This window comes from Acomys minous (genome assembly GCF_964271855.1).
Source record: "Acomys minous genome assembly, chromosome: 2".
Lineage (NCBI taxonomy): Eukaryota > Metazoa > Chordata > Mammalia > Rodentia > Muridae > Acomys > Acomys minous.
The window spans coordinates 72,645,946-72,668,730 of NC_140484.1; the positions used below are offsets into that span (position 1 = coordinate 72,645,946).

The 22,785-nt window shown below is 53.0% G+C and overlaps 2 protein-coding genes across 4 annotated transcripts in view; one reads left to right on the forward strand and one right to left on the reverse strand.

Annotated features, from left to right (window-relative positions):
• ATP2A1 (ATPase sarcoplasmic/endoplasmic reticulum Ca2+ transporting 1) overlaps positions 1-4,862 on the forward strand; it is a 17,589-nt gene extending 12,727 nt beyond the window's left edge. Inside the window, exons 13-22 of one of the 2 annotated variants that reach the window (XR_014777456.1) lie at positions 170-295; positions 386-604; positions 1,759-2,094; positions 2,276-2,496; positions 2,594-2,796; positions 2,993-3,078; positions 3,170-3,303; positions 3,493-3,610; positions 3,757-4,189; positions 4,585-4,862. Coding sequence is in view for 1 of the 2 variants with exons in the window: in XM_084773181.1 (XP_084629307.1) it covers positions 170-295; positions 386-604; positions 1,759-2,094; positions 2,276-2,496; positions 2,594-2,796; positions 2,993-3,078; positions 3,170-3,303; positions 3,493-3,610; positions 3,757-3,874; positions 4,585-4,610 (1,587 nt within the window). In the remaining variant the exon portion in view is untranslated. The remainder of the gene's footprint in view (positions 1-169; positions 296-385; positions 605-1,758; positions 2,095-2,275; positions 2,497-2,593; positions 2,797-2,992; positions 3,079-3,169; positions 3,304-3,492; positions 3,611-3,756; positions 4,190-4,584) is intronic. The other variant, XM_084773181.1, reaches the window with a different exon arrangement.
• On the reverse strand, positions 4,817-20,344 carry RABEP2 (rabaptin, RAB GTPase binding effector protein 2). 2 transcript variants are annotated; one of them, XM_084773189.1, is made up of 14 exons: positions 19,949-20,344; positions 19,595-19,778; positions 19,004-19,213; positions 14,326-14,483; positions 10,012-10,122; positions 9,586-9,930; positions 8,862-8,957; positions 8,673-8,771; positions 7,928-8,083; positions 6,328-6,505; positions 6,219-6,230; positions 6,077-6,132; positions 5,709-5,825; positions 4,817-5,367 (listed from the first exon to the last, which is right to left on the reverse strand). In XM_084773189.1, the coding sequence occupies exons 2-14, from the start codon at positions 19,653-19,655 to the stop codon at positions 5,266-5,268; spliced, it is 1,701 nt and encodes a 566-aa protein (XP_084629315.1). In that variant the 5' UTR covers positions 19,656-19,778; positions 19,949-20,344; the 3' UTR covers positions 4,817-5,265. The 2 variants fall into 2 exon arrangements, with proteins under 2 accessions (XP_084629315.1, XP_084629316.1); XM_084773190.1 differs by having other exon boundaries at positions 19,628-20,343.
• Between the last annotated feature and the right edge of the window lie 2,441 nt (positions 20,345-22,785).

A 22,785-nucleotide genomic window follows, 5' to 3' on the forward strand; every position in this document is an offset into this window, starting at 1 on the left:
CTACAAAAATGAAAATCGAAGAGCCCACTGTAGGTAGGCACCAGCCCGGGTTTCTGCATTTGTCCTGTGGGCAGCAGGCTTTGCTTTAGGCTCAGCCTCAGCAATAGGGCTACGCTGACATCTCGGTCCCTTTGAACTGTTGTAAAGGAATCTGGTCTTTACCTCCCAGGTGATCCGCCAACTAATGAAGAAGGAATTCACCCTGGAGTTTTCCCGAGACAGGAAATCCATGTCTGTCTACTGTTCCCCAGCTAAGTCTTCACGGGCCGCTGTAGGCAACAAGATGTTTGTCAAGGTCAGACACCTTCACCCCCTGACACTGGGGTCCTTCCCTGTGCCTACTCTCTGAACCCCAGAAGGTGAGCCAGGGTCTCTGCTTTTCTAGGGTGCCCCTGAAGGGGTCATCGACCGCTGTAACTATGTGCGTGTTGGCACAACCCGTGTGCCACTGACGGGCCCCGTGAAGGAGAAGATCATGACCGTGATTAAGGAGTGGGGCACTGGCCGGGATACCCTACGCTGCCTGGCCCTGGCCACCCGGGACACACCCCCAAAACGGGAGGAGATGGTTCTAGATGACTCAGCCAAGTTCATGGAGTACGAGGTGAGCTAAGCCTGGGAAGGCCCTTTTTGTCCCAGGAATTGTGTGGAGACAGTTTTCCCAGTGGCTCCTTCTTGTCTGCTACTGCTCTTGTCATTCCCTCCTGCGTCAAGTCCACGGCTGTGTCCTGTGGATCCCCAAATCACAAGGCATTAAGATGTGACACGAAACAACTAACTCTGCTGGGCGTGGTGGTACACACCTATAATCCCAGCACTTGGGAGGGCAGAGGCAGGCGGATTGCTGTGAGTTCGAGGCCAGCCTGGTCTACACAGTGAGTCCAGGACAGCCAAGGCTACACAGAGAAACCCTGTCTCAAAAAAAAAATGTGACATGAAACAACTAACCCTGCCTGGCGTGGAGGTGTGGTGGCGCACACCTATAATCCTAGCACTCGAGAGGGCAGAGGCAGGCGGATCGCTGTGGGTTCGAGGCCAGCCTGGTCTACGTAGTGAGTCCAGGACAGCCAAGGCTACACAGAGAAACCCTGTCTCGAATCCCTTCCCCGCCCCCTGAAAAAAAATGAAGAAAGAAAGAAAGACCTAATCCAGCTAGATTTGGTATCTCAGCCCTCAGGAGATAGTGGTAAGCCAGCCTCAACTATACAAGCAAGACCTTGTTTCAAAAACAACCATGGAAACAAAAGCCAGGAAAAGATGACAGGGGCTGGAGAGACGGCTCAGAGGTTTAGAGCACTGGCTGCTCTCCCAAAGGTCCTGAGTTCAATTCCTAGCAACTACATGGTGGTTTACAACCATCTATAACAAGATCTGGTGCCCTCGCCCTCTTCTGGCCTGCAGGAGTACCTGCAGGCAAAACACTATACATAATAAACAAATCTTCATTTATCCTTCAGTCCTGTGCTGCCCTTGTGTGTGGTCCTGGGGCTACAACCCAGGGCAGACAGCTCTGGCTGTCCTGGAACTCTGTAGACCAGGCTGGTCTTGACTCACAGAGATCCGTCTGCCTCTGCCTCCTGAGTGCTGGGATTAAAGGCCGCGCCTCCACCTTCTCACTGAGCTCTTCTTAGAACAGCAGGCTATGGCACCGTCAGGATATGCAGGCACTATAAGGAATGAAAGTGCTTCCTCCCTCTGAGCTCCCTCATTTTTGTCCCAAACCACACCCTGACTTGTGACCATCTACTGTCTTTCCAGATGGATCTGACATTTGTTGGTGTGGTGGGCATGTTGGACCCACCCCGCAAGGAGGTCACAGGCTCTATCCAGCTGTGCCGCGATGCCGGGATCCGAGTTATCATGATTACTGGGGACAACAAGGGGACGGCCATTGCCATCTGCCGCCGGATTGGCATCTTTTCGGAGAACGAGGAGGTGGCGGATCGCGCCTACACTGGCCGAGAGTTTGATGATCTGCCCCTGGCTGAGCAGCGGGAAGCCTGCAGACGCGCCTGCTGCTTTGCCCGAGTGGAGCCCTCTCACAAGTCCAAGATTGTGGAGTACCTGCAGTCCTACGATGAGATCACAGCCATGGTGAGAGTTCCCAGAGGGCGGCCTGGGTCAAGGCTCTGAGTGTCCCCACGCATGCGCAGAGGCCCCGCCGACACACATGGGCGGGGGTGGAGGGGGCAATTCAGTTTTTGTATGGAGTCTGGGGAGGGGAAATACAGGCGTCTGGAATTTGTAGTTTCTCACTTTCTCCTTCCACCTTAAGACAGGGGATGGTGTCAATGATGCCCCTGCCCTGAAGAAAGCCGAGATTGGCATTGCCATGGGATCTGGTACCGCTGTGGCTAAGACAGCCTCCGAGATGGTACTGGCTGACGATAACTTCTCCACTATTGTGGCTGCCGTGGAGGAGGGCCGCGCCATCTACAACAACATGAAGCAGTTCATCCGCTACCTCATTTCCTCCAACGTGGGCGAGGTGGTCTGGTGAGCAGCCAGGGTGCTGAGCAACAACAACAGGGCTGAGAGTGGGGGACCATGGCACGTGCAACAGGATTGATGTCCGGCCTCCTTCCTCTTGCAGTATCTTCCTGACAGCGGCCCTGGGGCTGCCCGAGGCCCTGATCCCTGTGCAGCTGCTTTGGGTGAACTTGGTGACAGATGGACTCCCTGCTACTGCCCTGGGATTCAACCCACCTGACCTGGACATCATGGACCGCCCCCCCAGGAGTCCCAAGGAGCCCCTCATCAGCGGCTGGCTCTTTTTCCGCTACATGGCAATTGGGGGTGAGCGAGAAGGGACTCAATAGCCCTTCTAAGTCCGCCCTTGGGACTGACCTTGTCCCTGATACCAGCTTCTCTCAATTCAAGCTGCCCAAAGAGGCCTCCTCCTTAGCCAGCTGTCTCCAGCTGTATACCTCTTCCTGATACCTCTTGTCACCTCAGCCCTGACCTCAGCGCCTCTCTCTCCTCCCCACCACAGGCTACGTGGGTGCAGCCACTGTGGGAGCCGCGGCCTGGTGGTTCTTGTATGCAGAGGACGGGCCTCACGTCAGCTACCACCAGCTGGTAGGGAGGAGGAGGAGGGCGGAGGGGTGGGCACCGGGAGGGCACCTTGAAGGCTCCTGTGGATCTTAGGCGTCCGTCTCTTCCTCTGCAGACCCATTTCATGCAATGCACTGAGCACAACCCTGATTTTGATGGCCTGGACTGTGAGGTCTTTGAGGCCCCCGAGCCCATGACCATGGCCTTGTCTGTGCTGGTGACCATTGAGATGTGCAATGCTCTCAACAGGTAGGTCCCGCCCCCGTGGATCTTCTTGCCCCGCCCCCTGTGGATCTTCTTGCCCCGCCCCCATGGATCTTCTTGCCCCGCCCCCTGTGGATCTTCTCGCCCCGCCCCCATCTCGCTCCTCTCTCCACTCTACCTCACCACACCTTTCTCTGTATCCCTGTCCCTCCATCTGCCTGGCCTCTGCCACAGCCTGTCTGAGAACCAGTCCCTGCTGCGGATGCCGCCCTGGGTGAACATCTGGCTGCTGGGCTCCATCTGCCTGTCCATGTCCCTCCACTTCCTCATCCTCTATGTTGACCCCCTGCCGGTGAGCCGCCTTCTGCTGCCTCTTCTCCCCCACCCCAGGGAGCCCCCATAGGGCCTGTGGCCGTAGGGTGCTCACAGCAAAGGGTAGTCCATGTCACCCTGGCCCGCCTTTTCCTCTTGTCCTGATGGCTGCTGTCCCCACCCCAGATGATCTTCAAGCTTCGGGCCCTGGACCTGACCCAGTGGCTCATGGTCCTCAAGATCTCCCTTCCAGTCATCGGGCTAGACGAGCTGCTCAAGTTCATTGCTCGGAACTATCTGGAGGGTGAGTGACATCCCGCTTCCCTTTCCCCAGTCCTGAGCGGAGCCCCTGCCCTCTGCGCCGCGAACGCGCGTCACAACTCACCCCCCTCTTCCTTTGTAGGTGGGTAAGTTCTTTTTGGCCCTGGCAGGACCAGTGTCCCCAGGGACTGCAGCCCAAGCCCTGTCCCCACTCCAGCTATGACTGGTGGGACTTTCCCCTAAGCTGCTCAGCCCTACGGCCCTGAGGGCCTACTTCCCCCTTGATAACGGCCTCTCTCTGTCCTCTCTGGCCATAGGATAACCGCCCCCTCCTCCATGTCCTTGAGCCGTGTCACAGGTATTTCCCTACCCACCTTGCCCCAGCTGCTGTACCCTGCCGCTCGCCCACCAGCCCCCGCGCACCCCCCGCGGTCACTTGCGCTCGCAGCTCTCCCTGGAGCCACTGCTGCTGTTGCCACTGCCCGCTTCCACACGAGGGCCCTGCCATTACTGTGGGCACTGGCAGCTGTGAGGCTGGGCCCTGGCCTTCCAGTCTGCTGGGCTGCGCTGCGTCGCGCTGGCTGTCTCTGCTGCTGGGGCTGTGGTGGCTGTGGTGGGCTGGGGTCTGGCACACCGCAGGTGAGTAAGGAAGGAGGCCAAAGGCCCCTCCAGGTGCGTGTGCTGGAGACGCACAAGGAGATGCAGCTTTCCCTCCTGTGCCCACCTGCTCCATCCCTGCCTTTCTTCTTGCAGATCCAGAAGATGAAAGAAGGAAGTAACCAGCCCCTTCGCCCTGCCTTCCCCACCCCACAGCAACGCCTCTTCAGCCAGAGCTGAGGCACAGACCCTTCTCCCCCCCCTCACTTCCGTTTATAAACAACTTCCCGCCCTCCATCCCCTTCAGTAACCTGCTCCCCCTCTGACCTTGTAAATCCCCTTCCCAACCTCAACGGGGCTTGGGGCTCGCAGGGACAAGGCGACTGACTGAGCTGAGCTGCTTATTTATTGAAAATAAATGACAGAAAAGTCTGGCCTCGCCTCCATATTTCTTGGGATCTATTTCAGGTGGACAAAAATACCTTAGTGTCCTCTAGTCCGGAAAGCAGCTGTGTGTCCCAGGGCCTGTGTGTGAGGAGCCCGCTGCATCCAACAAGCTTCTAAGCCACAAGCTGGGCATGCCACAGAGCGGGACTGGCTGCTGGCCTGAGGGGGCAGCCTGAGAGCTGCAGGGCTCAGCCTGCACCTTGGGACCCTCATCCAGGTATCATGCCTGAAGCAGGCCAGCCACCCTCGGTGGAAGTAGTGGCCCTGGGGGGACACCACCAGCCAGGTTTGGAGCGGATGCACTCCATTCTAAGACCTGTAGTCCATGCCTCACAGTTCTGGTGCAGAAAGGGGCAGCTTTACCAGCAGGAAAGCTAATCGCCTGGCCCCTCAGGAGTCCTTAATGTCCCTGATGTCCCTGAGGGGTGCCTCGTCCAGGATGCTGCGCACTTGCTCCAGAGTCTCTGCTTGGCGGATCTGCTCCAGGCGCACCTGTGTGGTTGGGTGGACACTATGGAAAACCCTGCCTGACCAGCCAGCCCCCTCAGGGGTCAGCTCTGCACGGGCCGGTCTGTGTTCAGATGGGGGTCAAGGGAAGGGGTTTGGCCTGAGGAAGTCTGGGTGTTGGGGGCCATTGGTGGGGCTGACGGCATGAAGCTGTCGCGCAGCAGAAGTGTGCAAGAGCTTCCATGTTTTTGATCAATAAATAGCTCATGGGGAAAGACCGTGCCAGGCCTAGAAAAAGGACTTCTCCTAATTAGGGGCTGTCCTGTGAGACCTAGGACGAGTCACCCAGAGCCGTTCTAGCGAGGCAGGAAAGGCCGGGCCAGTACCTGTAAGGCCTGGGACAGTCGCACGAAGTCCCTCTGCACCTGTTCGCTGGTCTCCAGCTCGGCCTGCAGCCGTAGCGCCTTGGCCCTCTGTTCAGAGAGGAGGTCTGTGAGCTGGGCCTGCGGGGACAAGACATGGGGCTAGGCCCTGACTCATCTTGGGCTAGATGAGACAGTGGGTGGCCACAGCCACAGGATGACCAACATTGGTGTCCCTTCAATACCACCAGACTCTGGCCTCCTCTGGCTTGACCCAGGTGGCTGCTGGAGGGGCTCTCTGCCACCAGGTCTGAGGGAGACAGGAAAGGTTGGTGGGGGGGAGCTGTCACCACACAGCTGAATTAGCCCAGTCAGGCCACGGTGCCACTCACCTTGTTTTGTTCTTGCTGGACCCGCTCTGTCTCTATCCTTAGGCTGCACAGGGATGCTGGGAAGTCAAGGCGCAAGGAAGTCAGGCCCACACGGTCCCAAACCGCTGCTGCAGCCCCTCACAAGGCGCTGACCCCTACTCACCCTCTAGCACGTCTGTGGGAGTGAGAGAGAGAGAGAGGTCAAGGCTGGGTCTCCACCGCACCTCCTCCTGACGCAAGAGGCCCAGTGGGAACTTGCTGTCTTCCCTCACCTGTCTCTTCTCGCTGCACCCTCAGCTGTCCCTCCAGGCTAGCCTTGGCTGCTGTCTCCTCCTCCAGGGCCTCCCGCAGCTTCACGATTTCAATGCGCAGGCGCTCAGCCTCATGTTCCTGTGCCTGCTGCCGCGCACGCGCCTGTTGCTGGGTGTTCCGCACCAGCAGATGCAGCTCCTGCAAGAGATGCAAGGGGCCTGCTAGGTGCAGGGCAGAAGAGGAGGGCGGGAAACACTGGCCAGATGGACAATGTGAAAAGAGGGAAGGGAGGGAGTTGAAACAAAAAAGAAGCCAAATGCCACAGTCAGAGAGGTAAGCAAGCTGCAGATGTTCAGGGGGATGAAGGAATGGAAGCCTGTGACTGCCACACGATACACAGGACTTTCAAGAATAGTATAGTATAGAAAGTTCCAGAATACTTAGAAGCTTCCAAACAACTCAAGTTAAATTCTCCATTATGTATGTAATGAAAACTACAATAAAAGGGGGGGAGGGTAGGGAAGCCGGGCGTGGTGGCGCACGCCTTTAATCCCAGCACTCGGGAGGCAGAGGCAGGTGGATCGCTGTGAGTTTGAGGCCAGCCTGGTCTACAAAGCGAGTCCAGAACAGCCAAAGCTACACAGAGAAACCATGTCTCAAAAACCCAAAAAACAAACAAAACGCCCATACCAAACCAACTAACCAACCAAAACCCTGAGGGAGGTGGCAGTGCGGGCCTGTAATCCCAGCACGCCTGAGGCGGATGATGAGAAGTTCAAGGCATCCTTGGCTATCTAGGGAAGTCCAGGCCAGCTGGGACTCTAGAAGACCATCTCAAAAAACCAAACCAGCCAGGGCTGGAGAGATAGCTCAGTGGCTAAGAGCACTGTCTGCTCCTCCAAAGGACCAGAGTTCAATTCCCAGCACGCACATGGCAGCTCACAACTGTCTGTAACTCCAGTTCCAAAGGATCTGACACCCTCACACTAATGCACATAAAATAAAATTAAAACAAACAAACAAACAAAAAAACTCAAACCAACTAGCCAAGAATTTAGGAAGGGAGAAATCAAAGACTACAAGGTCACACTGAAGTGGATGTTAGCCAGAGGAACTAGATGACCCACTAGTTTATGAGCCAATTATTTACAGACTAAAAGAACAAAGGCTTTCAGGGAGGGCGGGGTCAGAGACTCTGAGGACCTCAAGTCACTTGAAAACAGCAAACAGCACCTGGTGTGATGAGTGGGGCAGGGGGCCTGCCTGTGACCCACTCTCAGGCCAGCCTGTCTCAAAAAAAATAAAATAAAATCAAGGGCTCAAAATGTGTTCGGCAGCACAGTGCTTGTCCTGCAATTAACCCCAGCAGTGAGGACAGCGCAGGCAGCAAGGGGTGTGGTCAAAATTGCAAACATAACCACTGGCTGCTTCACTTGTGGCCAGCCCTCCTTAATTCTTTCTCTTCACACCAAGCCTGGGAAGATGGCACGGTTCCATTTATCAGATGAAGAAAATAAGTCATAGACACAGCTAACACTCCAGAGCCAGGGTCTGTCCTCAGGTCTCCTTTGAGAGGAGGCAGCCACGGGCTGTTGACACTAGGCTCCTGGTGCCATTTACCTGTATGGAGTTTGGCAGGGCCTCGCCCTTGTCCTCCCACTGCCTCGGGCCCTGGAGGGTAGAGGGTGGCAGCTGCTCGGCCCGCAGCCCTTGATTTTCTTCATTTAGCCTTTTAACCTCATGGTGCAGGCACTTGTGAGAAGTGGCCAGTTCTGCCTGGGGACAGACCAACGGAGGAGGCATTTAGAAGGATGGATGTCTCTAGTTCCTGAGGCTAAACTTGGAGCTCCACAGGGAGACTGACACTAGGAAGCCCTGGATGGCCTCCTGTCCAAGCACAAGTATTGTGGAGGTCGGAGGACAATTTACCAAGTCAGTCAGGTCATCAGGCTTTGCGGCAAGTGCTTTTACCCACTTGAGCCAGCTTGCCAGCCCCTGAAACATGCTTTAAGTGCCAAAGTACCAATTCTCAAACTGGGAGGCGATATTCCATTTCCAGATCTCTGGCTTCTCTTTAAAACCAGGACATCAGACCAGGCCGACCTCACACACTCTTGGGTGGAGCTGGCCAGTGTTGATCCTGCTAGCTCTGTTCACAGACTGTGAGAGGCACACTCCAAGGTTGTGGGGCTTAGTTAGTTCAAGATTACAAAGCTCGAGCCAGTCAGGCCACCCCCAAAATCTTCACTCACCTAGTGAGAGTAGCTGGATGGGGGGGGGGGCAGGAGGGATACCCTGACTTTCCATGCCCTCTGGGGCCCCAAGTGGTCCTGACCCTTCCTCTTACCCCAGGCCCAGCACTCACCATCTGCAGCTGCACACGCTCTTGGGCCTGGCTCACAGTTCCTTGCAGGGTTCGAAGCAGCTGCTCTGAGTTCTGCACCTGGGCCAGGAGCACCTGCATCTAAGGAGGGAGGAGGGTGAAGCGCGAGATGGTGAGGAGTGGCGGGAGGCCGGAGGGCTCTGTGGGGGCTTGACACGCTGCCAGACTCACTTGCTTGGCACAGTCCTCATTGCTCCTCCTCAGTCCCTCCTGCAGCTCGTCCCGCTCCCGGGTGACACTTTCCAGGTCCTTCTGCAGCTGCCGCCCCTGCCAGACCCAGACCTCAGCTCGGCTGGCAGGGGACTGTGCCCACCGTTCCTTTCCCCATCCATCCCCTCAGCTCTGCTGCTCTTCCAACAGTGGAGCGATGGAGAGACATATTTCTCCATCTCTGCTGCCATCTTCTGGGCTAGCTGCAATTTCTTTTTTTTTTTCCCCCTCCCCCTCCCCCCTAGTACTGGGGACTGAATTCAAGGTCTTTTTTTTTTTTTCTTTTGGTTCTTTGAGACAGGGTTTCTCTGTGTAGCCCTGGCTGCCCTGGACCCGCTTTGTAGACTAGACTGACCCCAAATTCACAGTAATCCGCCTGCCTCTGTCCCCCGAATGCTAGGATTAAAGGCATGCGCCACCGAAGCCTGGCTTGAATTCAGGGTCTTGCACAGGCTAGGCAAGTGCTCTCCCACTAAGCCACACCCCACTCCCTTTCAGTTTTGTCCTGGGCACTTCTCACCATAACAGTATCTTCTGTAGCATCTCTATGTACGCTATGCCCAACTTCCTTGGCTAGGAGGGGACCTTTCTCTCTCCCATTAGCCTCCCCATTGTAGCTTTAGTGCAGGCCCCTACATAACCAGGGAGGCGGGAATGCCCACAGGCCCTCGCCCAGTCCACTCACCTCTAGCTGCAGCTGCTCCCACTGGCTATCTGGAACAAGCTGGTACCCAGGAGGGGGTAGGTAGATGCCCTCTGGGACCAGAGTGCCGGTAGACACCAGAGAAGCTGTCTCCTCCTGCTCAGGGCTGAGGCCCTGAGGGCCTCGCAGGGAGGCGCTCCCAGCTGCCCCACCGAGGGAGAAGGAAGAGATGGAGGCACTGTCGTCGCAGTTGTGGGCAAAGGCCTCAGCAGCTGGGCCTGCATCTCCGCTTGGCTCCTCCAAGGGTTCCAGTGGGGGCGAGGGGTTCCCTGATAGTGGAAGCAACTCCGTGGAGCCGTGCAGGGAGGCAGACTGCCTTGGCCGTCTCTAGGGAACGTTTCAGGGAAGAGGTTAGGGCCAGTGTCCCAGGCACCCCTCCTTCCCTAAGCACCCCTGGCCATCCCTCACCTGGATCTCTTGGATCAGCTCCTCCGCCCTCAGCAGCTTCACCTTCAGCTCTGCAATCTCCTGCTCCATGGGTACCACAATCTCCCGGAGCTTCTCTGAGTCTTCATGAGCCTGGAGGGATGGGGCAGTGGGCAGTGACAGGCCCTTGTCATGAATAACAGCCACTAATCCTCCCTGAAGATCACGCCCACGCACTTGAGACTCCAGAACACAGGCTTTTAGTGTTTTTAGGGAAAAAGAATCAGACCCACAACTAGCTTCCTCTTGTCTATTTATTCTTCATACAGTTCTGCCCTAACATCCATTTTTTAATTTTTTCTTAGATATTTTACAGACAGTTGTGAGCTGCCATGTGGGTGCTAGGAATTGAACCCTGGTCCTTCGGAAGAGCAGGCAGTGCTCTTAACCATTGAGCTATCTCTCCAGCCCCCCCCCCTCCACATCCATATTTTAAAACTGTTTTCACAGCCAGGCATGGTGGCGCACGCCTGTAATCCCAATACTAGGGAGGCAGAGGCAGGCGGATCGCTGTGAGTTTGAGGCCAGCCTGATCTACAAAGTGAGTCCAGGACAACCAGGGATACACAGAGGAAACCCTGTCTCGAAAAACTAAACGGAACAAAATAAAACTGTTTTCACTTATTTTTTGAGAATTAAAAAAAAAGGGATTTATTTATTTACTATATATACATTGTATATAGTATTCTGCCTGCATGTACACCTGTGGGCCAGAAGAGGGCACCAGATCTCATTATAGATGGTTGTGAGCCACCATGTGGTTGCCGGGAATTGAACTCAAGACCTTTGGAAGAACAGCCAGTGCTCTTAACCTCTGAGCCATCTCTCCAGCCCCAAATTGATTAATCTTTTTTTTCCCTGGTTTTTTGAGACAGGGTTTGTTTGTATAGCCTTGGACTTGCTTTGTAGACTAGGCTAGCCTCCCACCTGTCTCTTCCTCCCTAAATGTTAGGATTACAGACCCACTGCACCCGGCTATTCTTTGAAAATTTCATACATGTACACAAGTATTTTGAGCAAATCCACCCCAAGTCCCTCTCCAGCTCTAACATGCATTTCCCCCCACCCCCAAGACAGGCTCTCTGTGTTAGCCTTGGCTGTCCTGGACTCACTTTGTAGACCAGGCTGGCCTCGAACTCACAGCATCCGCCTGCCTCTGTCTCCCAAGTGCTGGGATTAAAGGCGTGCGCCACCACCACGCCCGGCCCAACATGCATCTTTCTATACCACAGAACCTTGGGTTTGTTTGCTTGTTTGTTTTGAGACAGGGTTTCTCTGTGTAGCCGTGGCTTTGTAGAACAGGCTGGCCTTGAGCTCACAGGGATCTGCCTGCCTCTGCCTCCCGGGTGTTGGGATTACAGGTGGGCTGGCTAGGATCTCGGGTTTTTAATTGGGCATAGCTGAAGATAGTTTCTGTTTTCCAACACCGTCTACACCTCTCAGCTGCTCTGGAACAAAAGTGATCACACAACTTTGTTCTAGGTAATGAGATGTAAAAGCACACGTGCCATATGTGAATTCACAGGCCAACTCCTTAAAGGAAGGTGTGTCTTCTTTTACATCGCCTTGCTGGCTGGGGTGTGCATGTGATTGCTTAGCATTCAAGCAATCATCTTGAACCATGGGGTAATTTACTAGTGACAGTCAAACAGCAATGCAGAAGCCTAGGTTTCTTTTCGGGTTTTTTAATTTTATTTTTATTTTATGTACGTTGGTGTTTTGCCTGAATGTATGTCTGTATGAGGGTGTTGGGTCCCTGGAACAAGAAGGAGTTACAGTCAAGTAGGTGCTGGGAATTGAACTCAGGTCCCTTGAAAGAACAGCCAGTGCTCTTAACCGCTGAACCATCTCTCCAGCCCCTCTTTTCTTTCTTTTTTCTTTTTCCCCAAAATTTAAATATTTTATCTTATGTATAAGCATGTTTGGCTGGCATATACACATACACTGTGTGCATATCCGGCGCGCTCAGAAGCCAGAAGAGGGCATCTGATCCTCTGGAATTAGAGCTACAGACAGTTGTGAGCCACCAAGTAGGTGCAGGGAACTGAACTCACATCCTCTGGAGAAGCAGCAAGTGCTCTTAGCTGCTGAGCCGTTTCCCAGCCCCAGAAGTGTGGGTTTCCAATGACCTGCTGAACTGCTTCATCAGTCTGAACTTTAAACAGAAAAACTCCCATCTCATTTAAACGGCCGCTGCTTTGTGTTTCCAGTCACATGCAGCCAAACCTCATCTTAGCTGACACGCCTTCCTGTTCTTACACCCCAACCATAAAGCTGACCATTTCCTGACTGTCTCCTTTCAAGCTTGGGAGCCTGCAGTGGGGACAGTAAAAACCAGTCCTGCCCCACTGCCATGTGCTCCGGGCAACACGTGCCAGTCACGCATCATCTTACCACCACCCGTCCCAGTTCACCCCATTTCAACCTCCTGAATCCCCCCAAAGCCTCCTTAGACAAACTATGGAACCCACACTCTATGCACATGCAAAATACATAACACAGTTGAGTGCCAGGCAGTGGCATCCAAACCGGAAGCTCCTTATGCTGTCCCAGGGGCTGCCATTGATGAACCACACCCTGTCCTCTGCCCAGAGGAGGCTTGGATGCAAACAGCAACTTTAGTGGAAGTTGCCAGTTAAAGGCTTTCTTTCCTGGGCTCTCATTTTGCTGTTTGGACTTTTAAGGTGGGGTCTCAAATCCCAAGTGGCCTTAAGCTAGGGTTTCTGATTCTCCTTCCTCACAATGCTAGGAGCACAGGCATGTGCCACCACAATGCTAGGAGCACAGGCATGTGCCACCACAATGCTACGAGTACAGGCATGTGCCACCAAGCCTAGTTTTATGCAGTGCTGGGATTAAATCTAGGGCTTTGTACATGCTAGGCAAACACTTTAGAAACAGGACCACAGCCCTAGCCCCAGGCTCCTGTTTGATCTTTTTTTGGGGGGGTTGGTTTCGAGACAAGGTCTCCCTGTGTTAGCCATGGCTGTCCTGGACTCGCTTTGTAGACCAGGCTGGCCTCAAACTCACAGTGATCCATCTGCTTCTGCCTCCCGAGTGCTGGGATTAAAGGCGTGCGCCACCAAGCGGCTTTTGTTTTCTTTCATAAGCAGGACATTTACTCCAGCTCTTGTTTCCTCGGGTTCTAACTGAATAGCTACCTCACAGAGCTCCTGTGAAGATGAAATAAGGTAAGAACGCATACTGATCATAAGAGGGAGAATATGGAAATATATACGTGCCTTAGAGTTTATTCTTATTGTCTTTGAGATGGAGGAGTTACTACATATCCTTAGGCTAGCCTCAAACTCAAATTTCTTCTGTCTAGCTTCTCTAGTGCTGGGATTATAGGTATGTACCAACACATGCAGATATTAAAAAAAAAAAAATTCTTCACGGGCGGTGGTGACACACGTCTTTAATCCCAGCACTTGGGAGGCAGAGGCAGGTGGATCGCTGTGAGTTTGAAGCCAGCCTGGTCTACAAAGTGAGTCCAGGACAGCCAAGGCTACACAGAGAAACCCTGTCTTGAAAAAAAAAAACCAAACCAAACCAAACAAAAAATTCTTGGCTAGTCAGTGGCACACGTCTGTAATCCCACAACTTGGGAGGCTGAGGCAGGTTTAAGGCCAGCCTAGTCTACAGGGAGAGTTCTAGGACAGCCAGGACTGTTACACAGAGAAACCCTGTCTCAAAAAACAAAAACAAAACCAAAAAAAAAAAAAAAACCTTCCAGGTTTCTAGGTGGCTATGGGTGTCCACACCTATAAATCCCAGTACTCAAGAGAAGCCTTCAGCAAGTTCAAGGTCACCCTGGGCAAGATCCAGTCTCAATGTGGAGGTGGGGGTCGGGGAGGGACAGGGAGACAGAGGGGCAAACACTCAAGGTCTTAATATATTATCCAGGCTATCTTGAAGCCCTGGGCTCAAACTCCTCCTGCCTCAACCTTCCAAATAGCTGGGACAACCAGCAGCTGTCACCATACCCAACCTCCCGTTGTTATTCATGATAGCAAAGGACGCATTATACCACGGGGGCTAAGAACAAGAAGAGTTCACACTGTTGAGCACTCAGCAGTGCCTAGCACAGAAAGGGTTAATTCCCTTCCTTGGCACTGCACAGCTGACCTTGTTCCTATTAAACAAAGGCAGTCACCTCCAGCAAGGATCCTGCTAGGCTCTGATTCTCCCTGGAGTCATTACTGTGTCCTATGACGGGCAGGCGAGGGAGGACAGCAATGTCTAGGGTTCCACACCCCAGGGACAGATAGGGCAGGCAGGCCATCCCACCCCAACCTTTTCCATCTGCTTCTCCAAGGAGTCCAAGGGGTGGGCCCGGGCCAGCAGCTGTTTGAGGTGGCCTAGTTCTCGCTCCTTCTCCTCAGAGTCCTGCTGCTGCTGCTGCCGCTCCTGTTTCAGGGCTGCGATCTGGGTCTCGTAGCTGCTGATGGAGTCTGTGGGGCGGGAAGGGTGGGTGCTTGGTACATGCCCGCTCCCAGGTGACCAACTGCAGCAGTTACCACGGTGAGCTGGACAGGAAGGGCCCTTGGCAAGGCCTCAGCACCTCTGGGCGCCAGTGCCCTCAGGAGCAGGAGGGAGTGTGTGACCCTGGGTGTTCGGGATGAAGCAAGATGAAGGATAGACGGTGTCAAACACCAGGCACACAGTGAGGACCAATTGGACAGTATGTTGCTCAGAAATATTCCAAATGAGGAACTGGCCCCAGAATATGTTTACTAAAACCAGGCAAGTATGAGGCCTTGTTTTTTTGTTTTTTGTTTTTAAATTCTTATTTGTGTGTTTTTGTTTTCTCTGTGTAGCTCTGGCTGTCCTGGAACTTGCTCTACAGACCAACCTAGCCTCGAACTCAGAGACCCACCAGCCTCCTGTGTGCTGGGATTAAAAGTATGAGTACACACTTTTAATCCTAGCACTTGGGAGGCAGAGGCTGGGGGATCTGTGAGTTGGAGGTCAACCTGGTCTACAAAACAAGGATACACAGAGAAACCTTGTCTGGGGGGGAAAAATGGTGCAAGCCACCTCTGCCTGAGGCCTTGTTATTACTAAAAGCAAAGGAAGCAATATGTCATAAAGGCCAAGAATCCATTGCCATCCCATCCCAGTAAACACAAAACAGACTAAGATCCCCTAAAACCCAAGTTGAAAAGTCAGTCAACAGGAGATTGTTCTGGTACACGCGGAAGAGAAAACTGAAAGCATTCCTTTCAGATCATTCATCTCACACGCATTCACTTAACTATGAGTCCTCTACGTTGCTAGGAGGTAACCTGAAGAGAAATTGATCTTATGGTTATTAGCCTCAGCATGGGGGAAGCCAAGGAGAGCTGAATATCCTGAGACACAGCTGAAGGTCAGAGCGAATGGGAGAGCTGAGTTGGGCAGAGCAGTCAGCGACAACTTCCAAACAGCCACGGTCCCCAGAGGCCCTCTGCCCTTCCTCAAGCACAGGATGAGATTATGCCAAACAGGACCTGGACCCTAAGACACGCCAGATACAGTTCAAGGCCCCGCTTACGCAGCCTGTGACACAAACTGCACAGTATGAGCTAAGCAGCACCCCCCCACCTGACTCAGGATGCCTCTGTATAGGCCTGGCTGTCCTGGAACTTGCTCTCTAAGACCTGGCTGCCCCTGCCTCCTGAACCCTGTGATTAAAGGTGTGTGCCACTGCACCTCCCCCCACCCTCCATCCCGCAAACTGGAATTCTTGTTACGGCAAGTGTCACTTTCTATGTGACTTCAGGGGTAAACTGCACAACTGATGAATCAATTATGGTAGCAGAGAGCCAGGCATGGTGTCACACACTTTTAATCCTAGCACTCAGGAGGCCGAGGCAGCAGGGTCTCTGTGAATGAGCTCCAAGACAGCCAGAGCTATGTAGAAAGACTCTGCCTCAAAAAACAAAACAAAAAGGTGGGCAGTGGTGGTACATATCTTTAATCGTAGGAGGCAGAAACGCAGGCGGATCGCTGTGAGTTCGAGGCCAGCCTGGTCCACAAAGCGAGTCCAGGACAGCCAAGGCTACACAGAGAAACCCTGTGTCGAAAAACCAAACCAAACCAATGAAATTATGATAGGCCTGTAACTTCAGTGCTTGGGAGGCCGAGGTGGGAGAAGTACAGGAGTGAGGCTAGCCTAAGCTGCACAGTGAGACCCAGTGTCAAGCAAACCAAACTAAACTAAGCTAAAAATATCACAAATGTAGGGCTGGGAGATGGCTCAGATGGTAAAGTGCTGACCTTGTAAGCATGAGGTCCTGAGGTTCAAATCTCAGGTATCCACACAAACAGACAAACACCAAACAGACAAGCTCAGTGTCTGCTTCTCTAGAGAATTTGGAACTCGGGTCCATCCTTCCGTGACTTCTGCAGGCACTGTATCTGAGTGGTACAGACATACACACACGACACACACACACACAGACATACATTCAGGCGAAACACCCATACACATAAATTACAAATAAAAGTAAAAAATATGCACAACAGCATGTGCCTATAATCCCAGGGGTGAGGAGGCAGGGACAGGCTTGCTGGCCAGTCAGCCTAGTTCAACGGTGAGCTATAGACTGAGTAAGAGAGCCTGCCTCAAAAATAAGTAAACAAACAAATAAAGCAGAGATCAACGAAGGAAGACACTTGACACTGGCCTTTAGTTTACACATGGAAGCGCACCTAGGAACACACACCTGTATATAAGTGTGCGTGCGCTGCACACATATATACACATACACACGGGGTGGTGGTGGGGAGAAACACAAATTGCCCAGTTATTAGCAAAACTAATGCTGAAGGTCTAATATCTGTTTTTTCCCCCCCTCATATCTGTTCTTATTAATGTGTCTCGAACAATAAGTACTTGATAAAAGTGATAAATATCTACTCTGGGCTCTGTAGATACAGCAATTGATCAGACAGGCCACAACCTGGCACTCACAGCTCAGTGAAGAGAGCCATGACCAGAGTAAGGATGTGGGGTGAGACAGCCTCCTCGCCAATTACAGATCCCAGAGGAAGGAACGTCGGTGCTCGGTGGGCCTGGCAGGAGGTGGTGCTGGGACATAAACAAGGGAAGACAAGACTAGTAAGGGCTGGTGTATTTGCACATGCTGGCTCATCATCCAAGCCCAAATATAAGGATGAACAAAGGATACAGGGAAGGCATGGCTCTGAAGGCTTTGAATGCCACACCAAGGAGTCTGGAAATTAAGCTACAGATTAGCAGCAGGTGGAAGTGATGCTAAGTAGACATTAATTTTTTTCCTTTACTTATTCAGTTTTTTTTTTTCAAAACAGGTCTGGAACTTGAGATCCTGCAGGCTCTCCCTCCTAAATGAGGTGTCCACTACCATGCCTGGCCAAATATTTGTTTATCTTTTTGAGACAAAGTCTGACTATGTAGCCCTGGCTGGCCTGAAATTCCAGGATAGCATCAGTGTAGGATCCTTGCAGCAAAAACAGAAGACAGAGCGGGGCTGGGGACACAGCTCAGTTGGCGGAGGGTTTCCCTAGCATGCACACGGCCTGGCTTAGACTCCCAGTGTTGCAGAAAGCCAGGTGTGGTAGTGTATGCCTTAATACTTGCCCTTGGAGGTGGAAGATGGCAAGTTTAAGGCCATTGGGATGGTTCAGTGGTTAAAGGTATTTGTCACGAAAGCCCGGATGACCTGAGGAGGTCAATCTCTGGAACCCACACAAAGACAGAAAAAGAGAACTGAATCCACAAAGCTGTCCTCTGGCTGAACAGGTGTACCACTGCACATGTGACACCCTCACATTTCTCTCTTACACACATACACACACACACACCCCTAACTCAAGAAGAAGGAGGAGGAGGAGGAGGAGGAGGAGGAGGAGGAGGAGAAGAAGAAGAAGAAGAAGAAGAAGAAGAAGGGAGGAAGAGAAGTTGTTGTTGTTGTTGACACACAGAGTATGAGGCCATCCCTGCCCTGTCTCAAAAGAAAATACCAGCTTACCTTATAGAGCATTAGCTCTGTGCCTCACTTATCCCAAGTGTTTGATAAAGAGTAGCCATTGCTCTAACTTAGGATACCTTTTCTTTTGTGTGTGTACACAAGCCAGAGGTCACTATGAAGTGGCTTCCGTATTTGCTGTGTACCTTATTTCTTTGAGCTTGGCTGTCTTATTGACTTTGGAGCTCTCTGTTTTGGCTAGACTGGCTGGCCAGACTGGCTGGCCAGCAAGCTGCTGGGGATATGCCCAATCTCCAACCCCCAGAGCTGGGGTTACAGAATAAACGGCCACGCCTGGTCGAGTGAAAAGAGAATTTTCGGCAGTTTACCATGAAGCCAAAGTCAAGGGCAGACCATAGAGGGAGATCTGTGAGGTGCTGAGGCAGTCAGTATAGTCCAATAGAGCCGGCCAGAGTAATACTAATGCCAGGGCACAGAAAGGGCAGGTCTGCCATCCTCGAAGAGACTCTGACCTCTGCCCAGAAGAGAAGGGCAGGTAACTGGAAAAGTTGGAGGACCTAGAACCAAGAAGGCTGGTGTCTACCAATCCACAGAGGCCATGAGACAGAGGAGGAGAAGGAAGGAGACGCATGCATTTGTGGAGGGTGCTGTGGGGGTGCCTGGGAAGGGAGGGAACCACAGGGCTAAGCTCAGAGAGAACAGGCTGAGTTTAGAGCCCCGAGGCTGAACATAAGGCTGGTGCTGGGAAGTGAGAAGTTTCTGGCTCATACACAGGGCAGAGCTGACGTCAGCAAGGTTGAGAAATGACAACCGTGAGACATGGGTAAAGATGGGTGCCACACTTAGCTGTGACTTGACCAGAGTTGCTGACAACACTTGTGGTGTCTCTCTGCAAAACACACTCTTCTGGTACAGACTCTTCTCTATTGAGCTACCTGAAGCTCATCTGAAGCCTTTCTCATCCTGCATTCCTGGTTAGAGGGACGCCAAGGTGGGTGTGTTGGGGACAGGTTCCTCACCTTTCAAGATGGCCTGTAGGGAAGCCACCTCCTCTTGGCACTGTCTCTGCACTGCAGCCACCGCCTCCGCCTTGGTGCTCTCGCTCACCTCCGCCACAGCCTTCATGGTCTCCATTTCTGCCAGTGCACCGGCCAGTTCGGCACGAAGCCGGCAGAGCTCACTTGACTCGGATGCATCATTTTGCTCCTCTTGGGGCTGGGGATCTGGCGCTGTGGGGGACCAGGGACCAACCTTTCTTCCCATGGTTCTCCTAACACCTCAGACTAGCTAGCAGTCCGGTAACCTAGTCCCAGACTCCATCTGCACAGGCCTCATCCCACTCACCTCGCCTGCCCCCTTCTCACCTCCCATACCGTACTTGGCTCGACTGTCCAATCCCTTTCAGTGGTCCTGCCCCTTCTTCCGCCCCGCCCCGCCGCTTACCTGCCCAACCCCAGGCCACGCCCACCGATAAGGCCACGCCCACCGAGGTGGGCGCTGTGCCCCGCCCCCTTCCCAAGCCTCCGTGCTGGCAGGCTGCCTCCAGCCGCGACATTCGGCTCCGCCCCCAGCCCCCTGCTCCCCACGTGCACGGCGGAGGCCTCACGCACCGGCCACTGGCCGCCGGTGCCTCCGGTCCTCACCCAGTGTTGCTGGCGCAGCTGCTGCCATCGTCTCAGCCCAAACGGCGGATTCCCGCACTCACTGGTAATGGCACTCCCGCTTCCGGGTCCGCTCGGCTGTTTCCGGATCCGCTCGGTTGTTTCCGGATCGGGTCTGCAGGGACCGCGGAGGCTAGCGGGGGTATAGTCGAGAGAGGCCGAAGGCGTTCGAGTGGTTGCGGGGCCCTGAGTCCCGCCTTTCCTCACCCGCCCTCCTTCGCTCCCTGGAAACTCGGGAGACTTCGGGTGTGCAGTAGTTTTCCCTGGTGCCCGCGAGTCTTCTGAGGCTCCACTCGAGCTCACCTCCGGGAACGCCGGGCCTTAGCTCTGGAGGAGGCAGCGCGCGACCTCCCTCTTCCCTCCGCCCGGCCGCCCTTCCGCCGCAGTCGGGCTCGCCTTACAGCGAGGCGCTGCCCAGCCCTCCCAGCACCTCCGCCCCGCGGGCCAGGGCTGGGTCCGCGTTCTGAAGCCTGGCGCAGTCAGTGGCAGAGGTGCGAAACCTGCGTGTCTCCACCCCCATTTTCAGACGGCTTCTTGCAAATCCCTTTCTCCACTCCCACGGCTGTAAATCTTTCAGCCTGGGTCTAGGTCAATCTCTCATTATGTATGACCTCTTGCTTTGGAGGGTCACAGCAACTCAAAGAAGTAAGAGCCTGACTTGTCCTGCCTCCAAATCTGTTTTCTATAAAGGACGCTTGAACCTGGGAGTCCTTGATTCTTTGCGGCCACCTTGGAAGTCCGCGCCAATTAGTTATACCAGGATGCGTTTCTCATTTGTTCAGCTCCACACCCAGTCGGAGTATCCATCCCTCCTGCACTAGCAAGATAACAGTCCCTAATCTCCTCCTATGACCCTCCGGTGGGCTTTTAGCGTTACAGGGAGCCCACCGCAGATGATCACCCACACACAGTCTATAGTCAATTGAAAGACTATTGCAGCTGGTTGGGACTACACTCAGGTAGCACCGAGCATTTAGAGCAGGCTCCTTTTATTTATTTATTTATTTATTTATTTATTTATTTATTTATTGGTTTTTGTTTTTTCGAGACAGGGTTTCCCTGTGTAGTCTTGGCTGTCCTGGACTCACTTTGTTGACCAAGCTGGCCTCGAACTCACAGCGATATGCCTGCCTCTGCCTCCCGCGTGCTGGGATTAAAGGCGTGCGACTCCACACCTGGCGCAGGCTCCTTTCAAAGGCAAGAACCACGTCCTGTTGTCTTGCTGTGCAGCGGCAGGGGGAGGTTTTGCACTAACAATTGGTTTAACAGAAGCTGAGATAAGCAGTTAGCAGAAGAGGTTTGAATGAGCAGGGTTTATCTGAAGCTGAGTTAGCTGAGCATCTTGATCTCAGGTTCCTAGAATAGTGTAGGGTTACTTTCCACAGCCTTCCCATCCAGGAGATCAAATTCTAGTTAAACCCAAAATGCCCTTAGCAAGAACATGAGATAGAAGAACCTCTGTACTGTCCTGCCCTGTCACATTAGTCCCTTTCAATGTAGCGGAAGGGATCTTTCCAACACACGAATCAAGTCTCATTCATCCTGGCTTAAAGTGGTCTAGTTGGAGAATGTGGGAAGGACAGACTGATGTAAGTGATCTTCCCAGTGTGTGGATCAAGCCTCATCCTGGTGTAGAGCGTAGAGAAAATGTGCAAGGGACAGACTGTTGTATACCGATGTCACAGGTGGCAAACGTTCTTATGAAAAAGGGCTTAACTTTTTTGGTTATCATTAGCTATTACAGAAATGCAAATCAAGCCTTAGAGAGCTGTCACTACACATCTCTCAGAATGAGGGAGTGGTGACACCAAATGCTGCTGCAGATGTGCAGTACAGATGCCGGGCGTGGGAACTGATGCAGCCGTTCCAGGGGGAGGGGCATGGCAGCTTCTAACAAAGGCAGACATGAGAGGCTGGGGAGATGGGCCAGTGAGTAAGAGCCCTTGCTGTGAAAGCAAGAGGACCTGAGGTCACAGCACCCACATAAAAGCAAGATATGGCAGATAGTGCCTCAAAGCTCAGCACTGGGAGACAGAGGCAAACAGATTTACCTGAATTCTGGGCTAGCCTAGCCTATATTAAGAGTGTTCCAGACCAGCCAGAGATAACTAATAAGTCACTGTCCCAAAAAGCAAACAAACTATTAATTTCTTTGTTCTTTTTTTTTTTTTTTTTGAGACAGGGTTTCTCTGTGTAGCCTTGGCTGTCCTGGACTCGCTTTGTAGACCAGGCTGGCCTTGAACTCACAGTGATCCGCCTGCCTCTGCCTCCCAAGTGCTGGGATTAAAGGCGTGCGCCACCACGCCCGGCCTAGTTTCTTTTTTAAAGCAAATATACCAGCAGAAGCAGTGATGTAAGAATATAAGAGTTCACTTGGAAAGCTGAGGCAGAAGAAGTTCTGGTCCAGTCTGGGTTGCATAGCAAGACCCTGCCTCAAAAATAACCCCCCTCCCAAAAGCCAAAGCTTAGGAGCTCATATCTGTAATCCCAGCACGTGGAGGCATGGGGATCTGGATGCTAAGGTCATCATGAACTACTTAGGGAGCTTGAGGGCCACCCTGAGTTACATTAGACTCTGTCTCAAAAAACAAACAAACAAACAACAACAACAAAAACCCAAACTTAGCCAAAAAAAAAAAAAGAAAAGAAAAGAAAAGAAGCAGGGCGGTGGTGGCACACGCCTTTAATCCCAGCACTTGGGAGGCAGAGGCAGGTGGATCACTGTGAGTTTGAGGCCAGCCTGGTCTACAAAGCAAGTCTAGGACAGCCAAGGCTACACACAGAGAAACCCTGTCTCGAAAAACCAAAAAGAAAAAGACAAAAAGAAAAAGCTCACCTTCAGCAAAAAAGCAGCTTTTGAGGCCAACATGAACCACATGGGACCGTATTTTAAAAAACAAAACAGGAGGGAAACAGGCTATATTCATGTCTTCCTCCTCTCCTCCACCTCTGTCCCCCACCTCCTGCAGCCTCCTCTCTCAGCTTCTACCATCTCCAGTGCATCGCACAGATCTTTCCACCTGCCTCAGCCCATCACCCCAGCCCTCTACAGCAGCAGGCGGCCCTGGAAACCCACAGGCCACCGCCTCAGCCCATCACCCCAGCCCTCTACAGCAGCAGGCGGCCCTGGGAACCCGCAG

Excerpts from the sequence above, each read along its gene's own strand:
- RABEP2 (XM_084773189.1), bottom strand. The coding sequence starts at position 19,655 with ATGGCAGCAGCTGCGCCAGCAACACTGGGTGAGGACCGGAGGCACCGG. Across the intron at positions 8,772-8,861 it reads ATGAGGACTGTGCCAAGCAA|ATGCAGGTGCTCCTGGCCCA; the intron begins GTGAGTCTGGCA and ends CTCCCTCCTTAG. Across the intron at positions 5,368-5,708 it reads GACTGTCCCAGGCCTTACAG|GTGCGCCTGGAGCAGATCCG; the intron begins GTACTGGCCCGG and ends CCAACCACACAG.